Source organism: Cucumis sativus, chromosome 2 (assembly GCF_000004075.3).
Source record: "Cucumis sativus cultivar 9930 chromosome 2, Cucumber_9930_V3, whole genome shotgun sequence".
Lineage (NCBI taxonomy): Eukaryota > Viridiplantae > Streptophyta > Magnoliopsida > Cucurbitales > Cucurbitaceae > Cucumis > Cucumis sativus.
Window position 1 is genome coordinate 18,798,722 of NC_026656.2, and position 14,979 is coordinate 18,813,700.

At 34.4% G+C, this 14,979-nt stretch overlaps 3 protein-coding genes and 1 non-coding gene across 7 annotated transcripts; 1 reads left to right on the top strand and 3 right to left on the bottom strand.

Annotated features, from left to right (window-relative positions):
- The first annotated feature begins 1,857 nt into the window (after positions 1-1,857).
- On the top strand, positions 1,858-3,026 carry LOC101218654 (deoxyuridine 5'-triphosphate nucleotidohydrolase). Its single transcript, XM_004152656.3, has 3 exons — positions 1,858-2,329; positions 2,402-2,493; positions 2,602-3,026. Exons 1-3 carry the CDS (start codon positions 1,995-1,997, stop codon positions 2,844-2,846), a joined length of 672 nt encoding a protein of 223 aa, XP_004152704.1. The 5' UTR covers positions 1,858-1,994; the 3' UTR covers positions 2,847-3,026.
- Positions 3,027-3,040: 14 nt separating this feature from the next.
- LOC101217944 (glucose-6-phosphate isomerase, cytosolic) lies at positions 3,041-9,134 on the bottom strand. Of its 3 annotated transcripts, none has more exons than XM_004152653.3 (24): positions 8,984-9,134; positions 8,561-8,621; positions 8,405-8,481; positions 8,226-8,307; positions 8,100-8,147; positions 7,694-7,849; positions 7,525-7,621; positions 7,326-7,368; positions 7,014-7,081; positions 6,827-6,911; positions 5,990-6,038; positions 5,781-5,853; positions 5,622-5,682; positions 5,200-5,266; positions 4,956-5,012; positions 4,795-4,848; positions 4,590-4,718; positions 4,373-4,436; positions 4,211-4,284; positions 4,004-4,057; positions 3,860-3,928; positions 3,676-3,765; positions 3,452-3,559; positions 3,041-3,339 (listed from the first exon to the last, which is right to left on the bottom strand). In XM_004152653.3, exons 2-24 carry the CDS (start codon positions 8,603-8,605, stop codon positions 3,289-3,291), a joined length of 1,701 nt encoding a protein of 566 aa, XP_004152701.1. In that variant the 5' UTR covers positions 8,606-8,621; positions 8,984-9,134; the 3' UTR covers positions 3,041-3,288. The 3 variants fall into 3 exon arrangements, with proteins under 3 accessions (XP_004152701.1, XP_011649618.1, XP_031736995.1); XM_011651316.2 differs by having other exon boundaries at positions 8,931-8,984; XM_031881135.1 differs by lacking the exon at positions 8,984-9,134 and adding an exon at positions 8,697-8,763.
- A 71-nt stretch (positions 9,135-9,205) lies between these two features.
- On the bottom strand, positions 9,206-9,277 carry TRNAE-UUC. Its single transcript has one exon. It is a non-coding gene; the product is annotated as a tRNA-Glu (tRNA).
- An 899-nt stretch (positions 9,278-10,176) lies between these two features.
- On the bottom strand, positions 10,177-13,205 carry LOC101217701 (uncharacterized protein At1g01500). Of its 2 annotated transcripts, XM_004152652.3 has the most exons (4): positions 12,785-13,205; positions 12,549-12,676; positions 11,181-11,984; positions 10,177-10,675 (listed from the first exon to the last, which is right to left on the bottom strand). In XM_004152652.3, exons 3-4 carry the CDS (start codon positions 11,883-11,885, stop codon positions 10,433-10,435), a joined length of 948 nt encoding a protein of 315 aa, XP_004152700.1. In that variant the 5' UTR covers positions 11,886-11,984; positions 12,549-12,676; positions 12,785-13,205; the 3' UTR covers positions 10,177-10,432. The 2 variants fall into 2 exon arrangements, with proteins under 2 accessions (XP_004152700.1, XP_011649619.1); XM_011651317.2 differs by having other exon boundaries at positions 12,549-13,205.
- Between the last annotated feature and the right edge of the window lie 1,774 nt (positions 13,206-14,979).

Genomic DNA, 14,979 nt, shown 5'->3' on the forward strand with positions numbered 1-14,979 from the left:
CTTGCACGTGGAGTTCACGTGAACTAGTGGAAGGATTGTAGGTTTAAATTGATTGGTTTTGAGTAAAGTGAATGTAATTTAGACACAAATGAAGTTATTATTAACATTGTTGTTATCATTGTAAACATGTTCTTTCATCTGTCCTAGTGTGAATATACAACAACTCGTGGTATCCAATATATCAACGCTTGTTTGATTTTTTTATCATTTGTAAACTTCAACGGTCATGTTTTACTTGATGTGTTGTTTCGACGAGCGAAGATGCTGATGGTTGTAATATGTGAATAAAGTTATTTGGTTTTTTTTTTTCTTTTTTAATTTATCACATGCACTACTTGACTTTTTCTTTCTATATTTTACCTATTGTTTCTTATATGCGTACCATTCACGCATAAACATCATATACTAAACCGTTGATTGATTAAATGTTCAAGTCATTTTATTTCGTTTGTATACACTTTAAAAGTGTATTTTCAATTCTAAATGAACATATTATCGTGGTATTACTATCAACCTCAAAGTTAAAGGTTCAATTATTTCGTTACATCACACGTCATAATAAAATTGTATTCACAACAATTATTTACAAACATTTTTGCTCAGTACATCATCGTGACATGTTGATTTGACTAATGAGGCGATGACAACACACAAGTACACATGTTAGCTATACAAGAGAGCGACACAATAGCTAAAAGATTGGATGAAAACATATTTCACACATTTGTCCATATATGTTATTGAATATTGTATTATGCAACGAGAATACATTTAAACTTTCAAATGTTTAAAAATTCATTTATATACTTTAAATTGAGTTAAGAAATACTCTTATTCGCAGTTTTAGATATAAAATCATAGTTTGATTTTAAAATGCACGTCCAAACTTTAACCGATTTAAAAAATACACGTTTAAATTTGAACAACAAACACAATGAAAATATCTCTAACTATTAGTTTATTCTAGTAGAATAGTATGACATTTTAATATTTGTACTTGTTATTTGAGTTCATTCATTTTCATTGTTATGGTCCATATTTGGAAGACTATAAATCCTTAACTAAAGTTGAAATGATGGAACTTAAAATGAACATTTTATAAAAGTACAATACAAAAATGAACTAAAAACCAACTGTAGTACTCGAACATAAATTTCAGTAGGTTATTCTATATCTCCAATAAAGATTAAAGAGAAATACAAAAATAGATTTGAATCTCGATTCCTCTCCCAACTCTTATAAGATATAGAGCAAAAAAATAAAAAAGTCTTAAAACGCAATTCAATAATTTGAGAAGGGCAACACTTGAGAGCTAATAAGTTTGTATGGTTGGATTGACTAGAGATATAGATAAAGAAAGAACATTCAAAAAACATCTTAATTTTTTCCCAATAAAAGTTGTTTCAAATAAACTACGAATTTTTTAATATGTACTTTAGTCGATTCTCAAACATATTAAATTTTGTATAAAATGATTTGTTTCAAAACTAAATGCGTGAAAAATCAATCCATACACATCTCTCATATTGCATGTTTAAAGAATAAAGCAAAAACCAATCTACCAACCAAAACAATGGGTTTAATTAGCTCTAGAGTTAAAGATGAACGACGATTCAAATACCTCGACTTTAGGGTTTAACTGTGGGTCCAAACCAATGGATTAGACCAATCCGTTCGGTGTTTTCTTCTCTATTTCTTTGACTGAAAGAACTGGAAAAAAAAACACCCACAAGTTAGGTAGAGCTTTGTTAAAAAAAAGCAAGTCAGCAGTCCAATTTTGTTGAAAGCCCATTATACAAAAGAAAACCCTAGAGTAGAGGGTTAAGTGAATGTGCAGCCGCCCATCGCCCCCTTCACCTTCTTCTTCGCGCTCCTCCTTGAATCTCCAAAATATAAACGAGACCGAGCAGATTCGGGTTGGCCGGTTCAAAAGCATTGTAAACCGGTCTACTTGGTTCGGTCACTGACCGTGTCTACGACGATCGTGACGCAAAATGGCGGGAAATATTGGCGCCATTGTCGACAATGGAGCATTTCTCTCTCGTCTTCCTCTATATAATCCTCATTTATCTCCTTCCAATTCGAAATCCAACTTCATCAATTTCAGGTACGATTCCCATTTCTCTCAAACTCTAACGATGGCGCAAAACGGCACTTCAGAAGTTCAGGTATCGGTGCGGTCGCCCAAGGTACAAAAGCTTACTCACGAGAATGGTGAATCTGAAGATGTTACCAAGTCATCGATGCGTCTTAGAGTAAAAAAGCTGTCTGAGAAAGCCGTGTTGCCATCGCGAGCATCCGCTCTCTCCGCTGGTTACGACCTTTCCAGGTGAGTCATCTGAGACTGTTTATGTCTATCTTCATGAATTCGTTTGCTTGATTCTTTTGTACGTTTATACAGTGCAATAGAGACGAAGGTTCCCGCTCGAGGAAAAGTTCTGGTTCCAACTGACTTGAGCATTGCGATTCCGAAAGGAACTTACGCTCGGATCGGTATTTCTTCTCATCTAAGTTTCTAAGTTTCTAAAGAACTTACCTTCTTTCCTGCTTATTTGTTGTTTTTTGGAGGTTGATACTAAAGCATTTTTGGGTATTTGCCAGCGCCTCGTTCTGGTTTGGCTTTGAAGCATGCGATCGATGTTGGTGCTGGTGTTATTGATGCTGATTACAGAGGCCCGGTGGGAGTGATACTGTTCAATCACTCCGATGTGGATTTTGAGGTGAAAGCGGGCGACAGGATCGCTCAGATGATTCTTGAGAAAATTGTGACGCCGGAGGTGATAGAGGTCGAGGATTTGGATTCCACTCTCCGAGGTGAAGGTGGCTTTGGCTCCACAGGTGTTTGAGAAATCTCCTCCTTAGAAATGGCAGATTTTCGGTTCTTTTTCCCATTTTGTATCTCAAAAACCATATCAAACTTTTTGTTTAACATATATATGATTGTCAGGAAAAAGAACTTTGTATTGTAGCCATTTCAATCAATGAATGGTCAAGTTTTCAGATATAAACATAAAGATTGAAGGGTATATAACAACTGAAGTTGAGCAATCAAATGTTCTAAACAATTTATTTCATTTCAAGGCCTGGCAAATGCAACTGTTCCCCATCATGGTGGGCTCTGCAATAGTACACATTGTATAATGTAGAAAATTTGTGCTTATTAAAAGTTGTGCATAATTTAAGGATAAGCTACTCAGCATGAACTTCATCAATACATTTAAAGTAGTAGGAAAATATATGATTAAGTTTATGTCATCCAATATCAAAATTCTTGGTCATCAGCAGCAGTTAAATTCTGGGTAGAAGAGTAGGGAGATCAGATGGTACATCTGAACTCGCCTGCAAAATAAGATACCAACAAAATCATAAGATATGCATTAAGAGCAATTCTAATTATGAACATTGAAGAGATGCCGACTCCACCACCAGTTTGATGGATGATCAATCATACCTCTAAATATCTTTTCAACAATGTTGTTGTACTGTGGTTAAAGCCTTCAATTGGTTCTCCCTTTGTTCTAGATGCACTGAGCTGTTTCCTAACCTGGGTAGCAAGCGACTGCATTCGCACATGGCAAAACATATATTAATACTGATAAAACCCATGCAACCTAAGCCATCACGAAGGGAAAAAGAAAAGCGAGGGTGAAGAGTTATGACCATGGAAAAGCATACCTTGCCCAATTCAACTCCCCACTGGTCAAAGGAATTGATGCCCCAAACAAATCCTTCTACAGCAATTCTATGTTCATAGATTGCTAGCAACTGTGGTTTAAATATGATTAGTCATGGCACAAAAGGCGCAAGTAGGTTGAGTAAAAAAACTTTAAAATAGGGTATTTTGAAACGGACGAGATACCTGACCAATGTTGTAAGCATTTAATGACGGAAGAAGAATGCTTAGAGAAGGGCGATTTCCAGAAAATGTCTGAAGAGAAGGAATAGAGTTAGGTTGTTGAATCCAATACAAAATGATAGATAGCAGTAAAGATCGAAGTGTTACCTTGTGGGAAATAAGATGCTCTGGAACATTCTCCTTATGCAATTGCTCTGGAGTCTATAAAAGATGTTGGATGTTTTGGAAGAGCATGGTAAGTTATCACACCTCAATTTCCACAAACAGGGGAGGGAGAAATAAAGGATGCATATTATTGTAACGATGGAAGATGGTTCGTTTTCAGAGTTTTCAAAGAAGAGTGTAAAAACTGACCTTCCCATAGGCTAGGGCATCGGGCTGTGCAAAGAAGTTCGACATGAGTTCATCATGATTACTCACGACCTCACCTATGTGACAAATGGAAAATTATAATTTGCAATAAGAAAGACTCATTCGGGCTTTTTTACGATCGAAACTAAAATAGGTCTCAAATACCTTTTAAGTAAACGGGTTGCTGGCTCTTTACAACACCAATAAAATCACAAGGAATAACACGCCCCTGGAATTGAATAAAAAAACTAGTTCAGATATAGCAATCAATTTATAGCAATAACTAACAGAACTTACAATCTTCCTGGTCATAAAGTAGCATTTACTGTAAAACAAGATCCATACATACATACTTAAGCACAATCTAAATATCCATACATACTTGGTGAATTAGTTGGTAAAAACTGTGTTGGCCGTTTGTTCCAGGTTCCCCAAAGTCGATTTCTCCAGCCTCAAAAGGGAGTGGAACCCCATCAATTGAAACACCCTTGCCATTACTCTCCATGCTAACCTAGAGTACAGTGGAATAAGCCTTTAGAATTTATCGGTGGGGAAAAAGTTACTCAAATAAGAGTTTAGCTGCATGCCTGCTGAATGTGTGGAGCAAACTTCTCCAAAGCCTGGGAATAAGGTAAGATGGCCTGGGAAGTAATAGACGTCATTAGAATTGACAAAGAATGAGAGAAAACTGACATTCACAAGAGAGTATATTCTCGCAAACCCACAAAACAAATTTGCTAAAACTTACTCTTGCAGCATGCCCAAGAAAAGAAACATTCCATACGCTCAACAATCCCAAAAGCACCTAAAGAAATTACAATATGGTTAAAATGTTAAGAAATAATATAGACAAGAAAATGTACAGCTTCTGAACAAATACACAGAAAGAAATACATCCAAAATTAAAAGAAAGAGAGAAGAACCAGGAAAACAGAGGGAAACTTATCAGTGGCAAAACGTTAACTACTTTGTTTAGCTTCACACAGACTTACTGGAATATTTTTCTCAAAAGGAGAGGAATAGAAATGCTGGTCAATGCTGGAAGCTCCCTTCAAGAATCTGTAGGTAAGAAATGCATCATCTAAGACATCTCAAACTTGAAAAACATTAATATAATATATTTATCTTTTTAGATCAGAAATTAATATATTTTTTGTTAATCTTATTACTCGACTTAAGCAACTGGTACACTAAATTTCAAAAGAAGTTCAAGAGATTTAATTTTTCTTTTGTTATCTTTCATTGTAGATTCAACTTTTGTAACTAAAATTGAAGTAAGCAATTGATCTTACACACACAGGTACTGATACATCAGATTACTTGAGGGAAAAATCCAAATCAAATTAATTCTCAAACTAACCATGTTGAGATAGCGAGAGGTAAAACTATATGTTAGAATAGTAAGGGACCATACTTTTCAACAACAGCGAAGCCATATTGAAGAGACAAAGGCAACACTCCTACAGCACTGCAAACTGCAATTGAACTTCACATTTTAACTGTTTCGTTGTGATGTCTGAGATAGCAAACATAAGCATACACAGAAGAATTTTCAATGAGCGAAAATGTTTACCACTGTACCGTCCACCAACCCAGTCCCAGAATGCAAAGGCATTATTAGGATCAATTCCAAACTTCTCTACAAGCTACAACAGCAAATTTTAGTTTGATTGAAGTTAGCTAGGCTGAAAACTTAAATTTTTTTAATGCACAGACTGGAGGTAAGGATAAGCACACAAATGGAGGAGCCACAACAAAAATACTTAAGGATCAGAAAGATACCGGGAGGTTTGTGCTAACTGCTACCATATGCTTTGCAACAGCTGAAGGCCTGGAATTGAAGAAAACATGTCATAATCCAGCCTTTGTCCGTGAGAAATAACAAAATGGTACATCTATCCCCATGAAATCAGGGAAAATAAATTCTGTCACAATTTGCCATATGTACAAAACCATTTAAAAATACACCAAAATGAATAGGTATTTGTGAATAATTGACGAATAAATGACATGAAAAATGATTAATTCTCATCTTTAATATAGCCAATAACTGATGGAAGAAAACCAAATTATATGCACGAGACTCAACGACATGACTCCCCAAACAGTTTAGCACAAGACTTGATGAAACACAAAAACACTTGACTCAACAATATGAAAAATTCCCAAACATTTAGGTAGACTGAAACAAGCACAAAAACATGACTTGACAGTCAACAAACAACAATTTAGAAGTAGACTCAACGAACAAGCACAAAAAAAATCTCTCCAATTTTTTACATCTTAAAACTGTGGTAAGAAATAATGAGTGAGCATCCAATAAACTCAAATAGATGGATGAACTCATCTTGGCATAACTTAGTGATTTTTACATTCTTTTTTATTTTCTCTCACTCTAGGGTTACTTTTGTTAGTTACATGGGTTAGTTTTAAGCTCTCTTAGGTAATTAATTGTTTACTTAAGTTGGTCAACCTTCTATAAAGTTAGCTATCTCTTAACTCATTACCTTTTCTATGTCAACCTCTCAAATCTATTTACAAAACAAATATAATGCAATGCCTGTATGAAGTAGTGATACCAAAATGACATTAACAATAATATTGTAGATGATTACTAACCCAAGAGCTGCAGAAATCCACTCCCTTAGTGTCCGGGCATTTAACATAGTTTCAGCAGTGGTAAAAGTCTTTGAAACCACCACAACTGTAAACATATTCAATCAGCAAAAACAAATAAAAAAGGTAACTGTGGTTTATGAAGAGTGGAAGTTTGAATGACAATGCTCTTGATGAATAAAGAACCTACCCAAAGTAGTTTCAGGGTTTAAACCAGTGATATTTTTCGCCACATCAATGGGATCCACATTAGCAAGACTGTAAACATAGCACAGAAAATGATGAACTCTGTCAGCCTGATTCCCATTTCCCAGTAGCGCAAAATGGTGAAAATGCAGAACCACAAATCTTAAATCTGTAATTCATCTAATGAATAGCTGAATTGTAGTTTCTGAATATTCCTGCTCCTTTTACAACTTCTCCAATGAGACGAAATCTCAGGTTCTCCAAAGTAGATTACTTCATTGTATCATTGACAAAGAAAGTGCAACAGAGTACTTACAAACGTAATTGACGTCCTTCTGCAGATTTAATAGCCTCTGGATCTGAAAATAACATTGAAAATAAGCTACAAATCAGTAAAGCCTTAGGAGATGGTTCTACTCAAAGAAACTAATTGAATGAGTCTTGACTTTAGAGATAACTCTACACAACGGTCTACAATAATAAAAATAGACAAGAAGAAGCAATTTTCTCTCAACCTGTTTGAAGTGCAGTGTGTACAAACAGAGGCCCCAAGAAGCTGCCACCAATGCCAATAGCAACAACGTCCTTCAGAGGTTTTCCTGTGGCTCCAACCTACCAAACTTGTAAAGTATTAGAAGTGCAAAGGGTATTGGAGCCAATGAATAATAAAGAGCAGAGATTTACCCAAGAACCATTGCGAACTTTCTCAGAGAAATCCTGAATCTTATCAAGAACGTTCCAAACATCAGGCACAACATTCTTTCCGTTACTTTGTATCGTTGCATCTCTAGGTGCACGAAGAGCAACATGCAGGACTGCCCTATTTTCTGTGCTGTTTATCTATAAGCCACAAAAGCCGAGGATAGAAAGAACAGTCATCTTCTATTTTTGCAACGTTAAAGTCTTAATAATGCAGATTTTAGATGCTCTTGAACAAGGAAGAGACGAGCTTAACAACTTTTTCATTCAGAAATACATAAAATGCCAACATTTGCTTCCTGAATAAAAGAAGACTACTGGGCTAGATCTTTACTATTGATTGCACAAAAATTTTCACACGAACTGGAAATGATAAGAAAACCTCACTTACATGTTCCCCATTGTACATCCGATTAATTTTTTCCTTGAGATTTGCCGCCTGGATTGGACGAAAGGGCAAAACATATCAGAGAACAACAACTTCCACAACACAGTAATAACAGTGACCAAAACTCACCTCTGCCAATTTGAAGAGCTTTCCAATGGTGTCAGAGGTGGCCCTTTGTCGTGAATAATCCAACAAAATCCCATCATACTCACTGACATAAAGTTAGCATTATAATTCATCAACGAAACGTGTTATCAAATTAAAACATATCAAGCACAATTATATAGAACCAAAAGATGTCATCCTACACCATCAAGGAATTGCATCTGGCAGCATCGCTCATCAAATCACGCAGATGGGTCTTGTTAATGTCCTCAACATGAGCCTGCAGCCAAGATAATCTTCAGCATTACGATACCACATAAGAAGCGTAAATTCAACTTCACTCCAACCAATCCAAGTACCTTCAGATTCTTCCATGCATCGGTGTCAGATATTAAAGAAGCCATTTCAATCAGAAATCACCTGCAAAAATTATTAATTGAAAGTCAAGATTTGTTTTCCTTCAGTTGAAAGTTCTCACAAGATTTGACAACATACAGAACAATCAAATACCAAAACGACCCAAAAAAAAAAGAGCATAACATTCAGAAAACCAAACTTGTTCAGAAAAATTTTGAAGATGAAAAAGCAGTAGAGAAATGAAGACATTGATGTAGCATAGATAGGGAAAGATTCTTATTCGGAAAAAGAAAAAGAAGAAAGAAGAAAGAAGAAAAGAGGATTGGAATATGTAAAGATATACGACGAATACAGAAAAAAGAGGAAACAAACATTAGGTTCGATTCCGAGGTGGAATTCCAAGAGATGGAGAGAGTTGAAATCACCTGAGAGAGATGAAGAGAATACGGCGATGTGAATTGCAAAAGCAGAAGCTTTTCTTATTTTAATTTCTGAAGAGCGAAACCATGGGAAGTGACGAGTGGAGGTCTGTGGGCTTCGGGTCGGAAATGCCACGTGAGATCGGCGGTGTGTAGTCACGTGGAAAGAGCGCGCGTGGCCTTTGACCCATTAGGGCATAAGCAAGTGAAATATAAAAAGAGTAAAAGTTCCGTTGCCGGGAATCGAACCCGGGTCTCCTGGGTGAAAGCCAGATATCCTAACCGCTGGACGACAACGGATTTTATGATTACTTCATGATTAATATTTGTTAAATCAAGTAATAAATCATAAGATAATTCATCAACCCAACCATTTTAATTTCTATACTAAAAGACCGATTATTTTTAATTATAATGAATAAAAATTTATTATTAATAGAATTTATTTTTTTGTTATATTTTGTAAATATTCTCAAATAATTTATCATTTATCATCGTAATAAATACTAATAATATATTTATTTTTAATTATTGTTTTATATTCATTCTAAATTTAGTTTTGGTAAAAAAGATAAATTGTTTTAAATATCACACCAAAAAATAAAATTATTTATAAAATACAGTAAAAAAATGAGGTATAGAAAATGTGATAGATTTTACTAAATTTTATAAATAGAAATGTTGTGTTATTTTCTAGAGTAAAAGAAAAATCTATTCAATTATTTTAGTATATTATAAAACATTTCCAATGGCTTTTTATTTATTTAAGACAGCCTCTCTTTTAATATACAACCTATTACATTATTATAACTATTATGAGTACTTTTTATAAATGATAAAATCAACCAACTATTTGGTAAAATTAAATTACTTTGATGATTTTATTTTTGGACACATAGTATAAAATGTTTATAATTTTTTATTCTTCTTAAAAAAATCAAATGATTTGATAAATATATTTTAATAATTGTTATGAGAAATCAAACCAACTAAAATTCAAAATAGTTGTGAAAACAATAATTTAATACAAAATAAAGATTTGAGGTGATTGAGCTATTGAGGGAAAAAAAGTAAAATCTAAAAGCTTGATCTAATCTACTTATTTCTAAAACATTTTATTCTTACTTTTAACATTTGTTTAATGTTAAAAAAGGTTGAAGGATCCAAATTCCCCCTCGCATTAAGAAAAGAAAAAGGAATAATTAAAATAGAAAGTTCAATTATCATTTTGCTGTTTCCTTACAACAGAATCACACTACTATACATGCAGACAAAGGCATTACAAAGCTTACAAATGATCTAATCATCTCATTGTTTCTCTCTATGGACAAACAAGTAATGCTCCATCACTTTCTTTAAACATACAAGTTTTCCACAATCAAAATTTCAGCTACATAAGTCTCCTCTACAAAAAACAAAAGAGAAAAAAAAAAACTTCAGTAACTGTTGGATTTGTCAAACGAACCGCCTCGAGAAGTTTCGAGTAGTCGCTCGGTAGGTACGGACGAGCAAGCCAACACCCACACCAATTCCTAAACAAACACCAAGCCCTATACCAACACCAACTCTCACGCCTGCATTAAACCAGGAGAGTTCACCATCTTCATTGTCTAAATATTCTCTCCTTTTCCAATACATGTTGTAGTCGTAGTCGTCACCGTTGTCGATTTCCTGTTTGTATCTTGCATATTCTGTGGCCTACAAGAAGTAAATGGATATTTGAGGGTATGAAGGCCAAAACTACATTAGAGCAATCGACCTCATAATCAGATAAGCTATGCAGATTTGAGACTTGGTGTCGATTACAAATTAAGATGACAGTTGAACTCAAGAAAGATTTAGCTAGCAGAGAAGAATATGGGCTGAAACCCAAAGGGCGTAGCATTATACTAGGCAGAAAATGATGATCGATTCAAAATGAAAAGGCTACCAACTACACTGGATGAAAATCAGGGCTGAATTTTCTTTATAAACAAGTAGGTGCATACCCTAGAATTTGATTTGGATGATATCATCAAGCATTGAATATAATTAAGACACTTTTGTGTGTAGGTTTGTTTGCAGTAGACATTCGCTAATAAATTTAACTTGGCCATAAACAAATCAATCTAATTGGAGAAGGTTAACGGAGCAATATTTGTGTAAACAAACTAACAGGGAATTGAAATCTCAAGTGGCCAACCTCAGAGTATCAGTAATGTACCTGTAAATCATATTCTGGAAATTGATCTTCATTAGATTCAGGTGTCTCAGATTCTGGTATGGCATCCAACATGGATTTCCAACTCTGCTTCTTTCGGGAGCTTAGCTGCAAAGTTCTAGTCAAGATGATAGGATTTCCGGAGAAGCTACCAGCTACATAAACCTCGATTATTGGGGAAGAGGTTTCAGCTCCATTCATATGCTTTCCCTTCAAGAAGCCAGCGCCCAACTTCGACTCGCAACTCATGTGCCACTTCTTCGCATTGCCTTTCGATTCCCCTAACAAACCATTACAATTTGACATCTGTAGAATCCCAGAAAGAATCAAATCTTCCTTGTCATATACTTCAAATTTTACACTTCCACTCAACCTTATATTATCAGTGGTCACAAACGTAGCTTCTTCTGATTTCTTATCAGCCCTATCTCTCCTCAGGGAGGAAGAGACCCCCTCAGAGTGACTACTACATCTAACTCCATTGACCTCAAAAAGGGTGTCGTGGCTGAGAGGGATATGGTTGAGTGTGAGGAACTCGGGCGTCAAGTTGTCTACTTGGAAATTACTGATCCTAACATAGAAGACTCTCAAATCAAGCCATGATGATGAGTAGGCTTTAACACGAGGCTGGTGACGTGAGAATCTTGCAAGTTGAAGTTCATTATCAATCGATTCAACTTTTGGTAGTGTCTCAACAGCACCCTCCATGGTTAAAGGAGCTCAAATTTATCGAAGTGGCAACAACATGAGAGCAATCGTCCAAGAATAGATCAAAGGGCAAAATCTAGGTCGTCTCACAATTCAACCCTGAAACATACATATTGCTAATACCATTAAAATAAGAAAAAAATTGATCTTTTCTTTTAAGTAAAGAAAAACAAACAGAAAGTCTCAATTCCAAACGATGAGCACCATATGCATGCATCCACGACGACAGGTAATCAAGTTCATCAATAGAAAATTCAGGAATAGAAAACTCTTAAATTAAGAGGAGTCGAAATCAAAATAAAAGAAGTTCTAATTCAGGCAAACTCAAATCAAATGGCAAAACCAACCCCAACCAACACCAGTTGAATGAGATCCAAGTATCCAAACAAAGAGGATAAGAAACAGACTACGTAACGAATTTCATCAGTAGTATACTTATAAGTTATGACCTCTGGATGTAAGCAAATTGAAAGAGAGATCAACTAAGAAATTACAGATGAAACTCCTTAGATTTGGAAATACAGAAGCCGTTAGCAGAAAGCGAATCCACCCAACCACGAACTTACATATTGCCAATTCACTAATCCCAAATAGTTCTAATGGAAAAGAAAAGACCCAGATCTCTTATTGGCTAAATTTGATCAAATTGAACTTCTTACTAACCTGACAAACGTTTTGGCTCAAAATTTCTGTACTGATCGTCTCCTCCAAGAACCAGCCAGCCTCCAGCAAATCCAACAAACCCACATCACACGAGATAGAACCAGCCAAGAAACCCTTGGTGTGTATTGCTTCAGAATTACATCGAACCCAAAAAATAAAATTAAAAAATAAGAAACAGAGAAAGAAATTAAAACCCCCTTTCACAGTTGGATAAATACGTAGAAAAATAAACTCACACGTCAGAATCCAGCAATCAAAATCTCGAAAAAGACTAATATCTATAGAAATCCTTCTGCTTGTTCGAAGAGTGTCCTCAAATCGCTTTCAAAGTTACACGATTAAAGCTTTTGATTCCAACCCAAGAGCGATTAGGCAGCACCCACCACACAAACAAATTACCGGGTCCCTCGTTACCCAATTGAAATTCTGACGCTTAGAAATGATTATTAATCGAAATTAAGCTGAGGCATAGAGGTGGGTCTACAGGAAAAAGTATGAAAACGGGATCACTATCCACAAGCTTGTGGAGAGGGTTGGAAGTGAGAACGAAAACCACCCGTTTTTCTGAAGAAAGTGATGGGAAATTACCCCAAGAAGTAAAAACTGACAGAAAAGAGAAGAGAAGAGAAGATGGGAAAAATATGGGAGACATCGATCTTATCCATTAACAAAAAGTACGTTTTGGCGCAAGAACAGAGCGTTGACGCTCAAAGGTTGGTGACAATGACCGGAACCATAGCGCGGTTCGTGGCACGGCGTTAGGCCCGTTGTCAATTGTATTGGCCCACGTGTTACGAAGCCTTGTAATCCAGGAAAGCCCATGGGCTGCCGTAACTACGTAATCTTATTTTCGATTGATTTTGTTATATTTAAAAATAGTTTCATATTTAGTTAAAATATGTTTCGGTAATTGAAAAAATAATCAAACGAAAAGACCAGCAAGTCAAATTATATTTAATTAAAATATTTACAACTTTTATTGTAAATTTAAATTTGTTATTAGTAAAAAACACAAATATTCTAAAAATTATTAAATTTTATTTTTTGAAAGTCACCCTAAAAGTATAATCATTATTTGTTTATAGTAAGACGTGAATCTATCCCTAAAAAGTTTGTATGAGTAAAGAATTATAGTGAGACTTATTCTAAGACCGTTATATGCAAACAAAAAATAGGACAGTCTACTCTAATTTTTTTACTGTCGAGATTTGTTTTGTTATATGCTCAGCCAAGTAAACATAAAAAACAAGTCACATTTTCGAAAAAATAAAAGATAAGTCATTGGTCCAATTTTGTATTTATCTTTTCCTAATCTTACGTTTTTAGTAAAATTGATAGTGTAAATCGTGTGCATATTAAACATATCATATTCGTAAAATTAGGTTAGAGGATTTGTGGATCAGAGTCAATTTCTCGACTAAAATGACACCGACTATAAAAGACTCCAAACCAACACCTTGTCTTTATCTTCTATCAACCACCTTCGATTCGATCAACTCGATTTTCAATCTATCAGCACAATACCAAGATTCTAAAATGAACTAATGTGAAGATTCCTATGAAGAATAGTTTCATGATAGACAATAATGAAGAGAATATTGTAAATTCTCGTATAATGTAATTGATAGAAAGAATGTTATTTATAGCCACGTGTTAATTCGTAGTCAATTGTTGAGTCAAAAAATGAATTGGAAGGCTCATTTTCAATTTTGGATTGCCTAATATTTGACTTTAGAGACCAAAAGGTTTATCATATAGTAAGGATATGTATTAATTTAATGGCCCTTTATATATAGGTCGGTTGGACAAGATTGTGAGGATTTATTATCAAATCACTTTATAATGATATTTCAACCTTTACCACCCATACATTAAACACAATAATCAAAACTAAAAACATAAATAATAAAACCATATTCCCACTCAACTTAATCATATTTCTATATTCCTCTACTCAATTTCACGTTTAATTCATTTTTTAAAATTAAGTATTTATTTAATCTATAAATGTATTGAATCCAATCAGTATATAACTATTTTTGGGATTTTTAGATTTTGCTTAAATTTAAAAATAATTTCAAAACTACTAAGTTATAAAACTCAATTATGAAATATATGTATCTTTTTATATCGTATACAAACGCTACAAATTTATATGAAAGATTTTTCATGCATATATTAAAATTAAAATAGTTGTATTCACTTATATATTCAAGATCGTATTCATTAATCAATTCTAAACTATTATTATTGGTCTTAATTTAACTTAGACATCGTTTAATAATCTCATATTATTTGACATTTTTTCAAACGGTAAATATCTTTATTTATTTTATTTTAATTATTTTCAACTTACATACTTTTTTGCTCAATTGAGCTCTATCCATTCTCTCTTCATAGATGCAACTTTTCAAATAGTTTAGGGTAAATT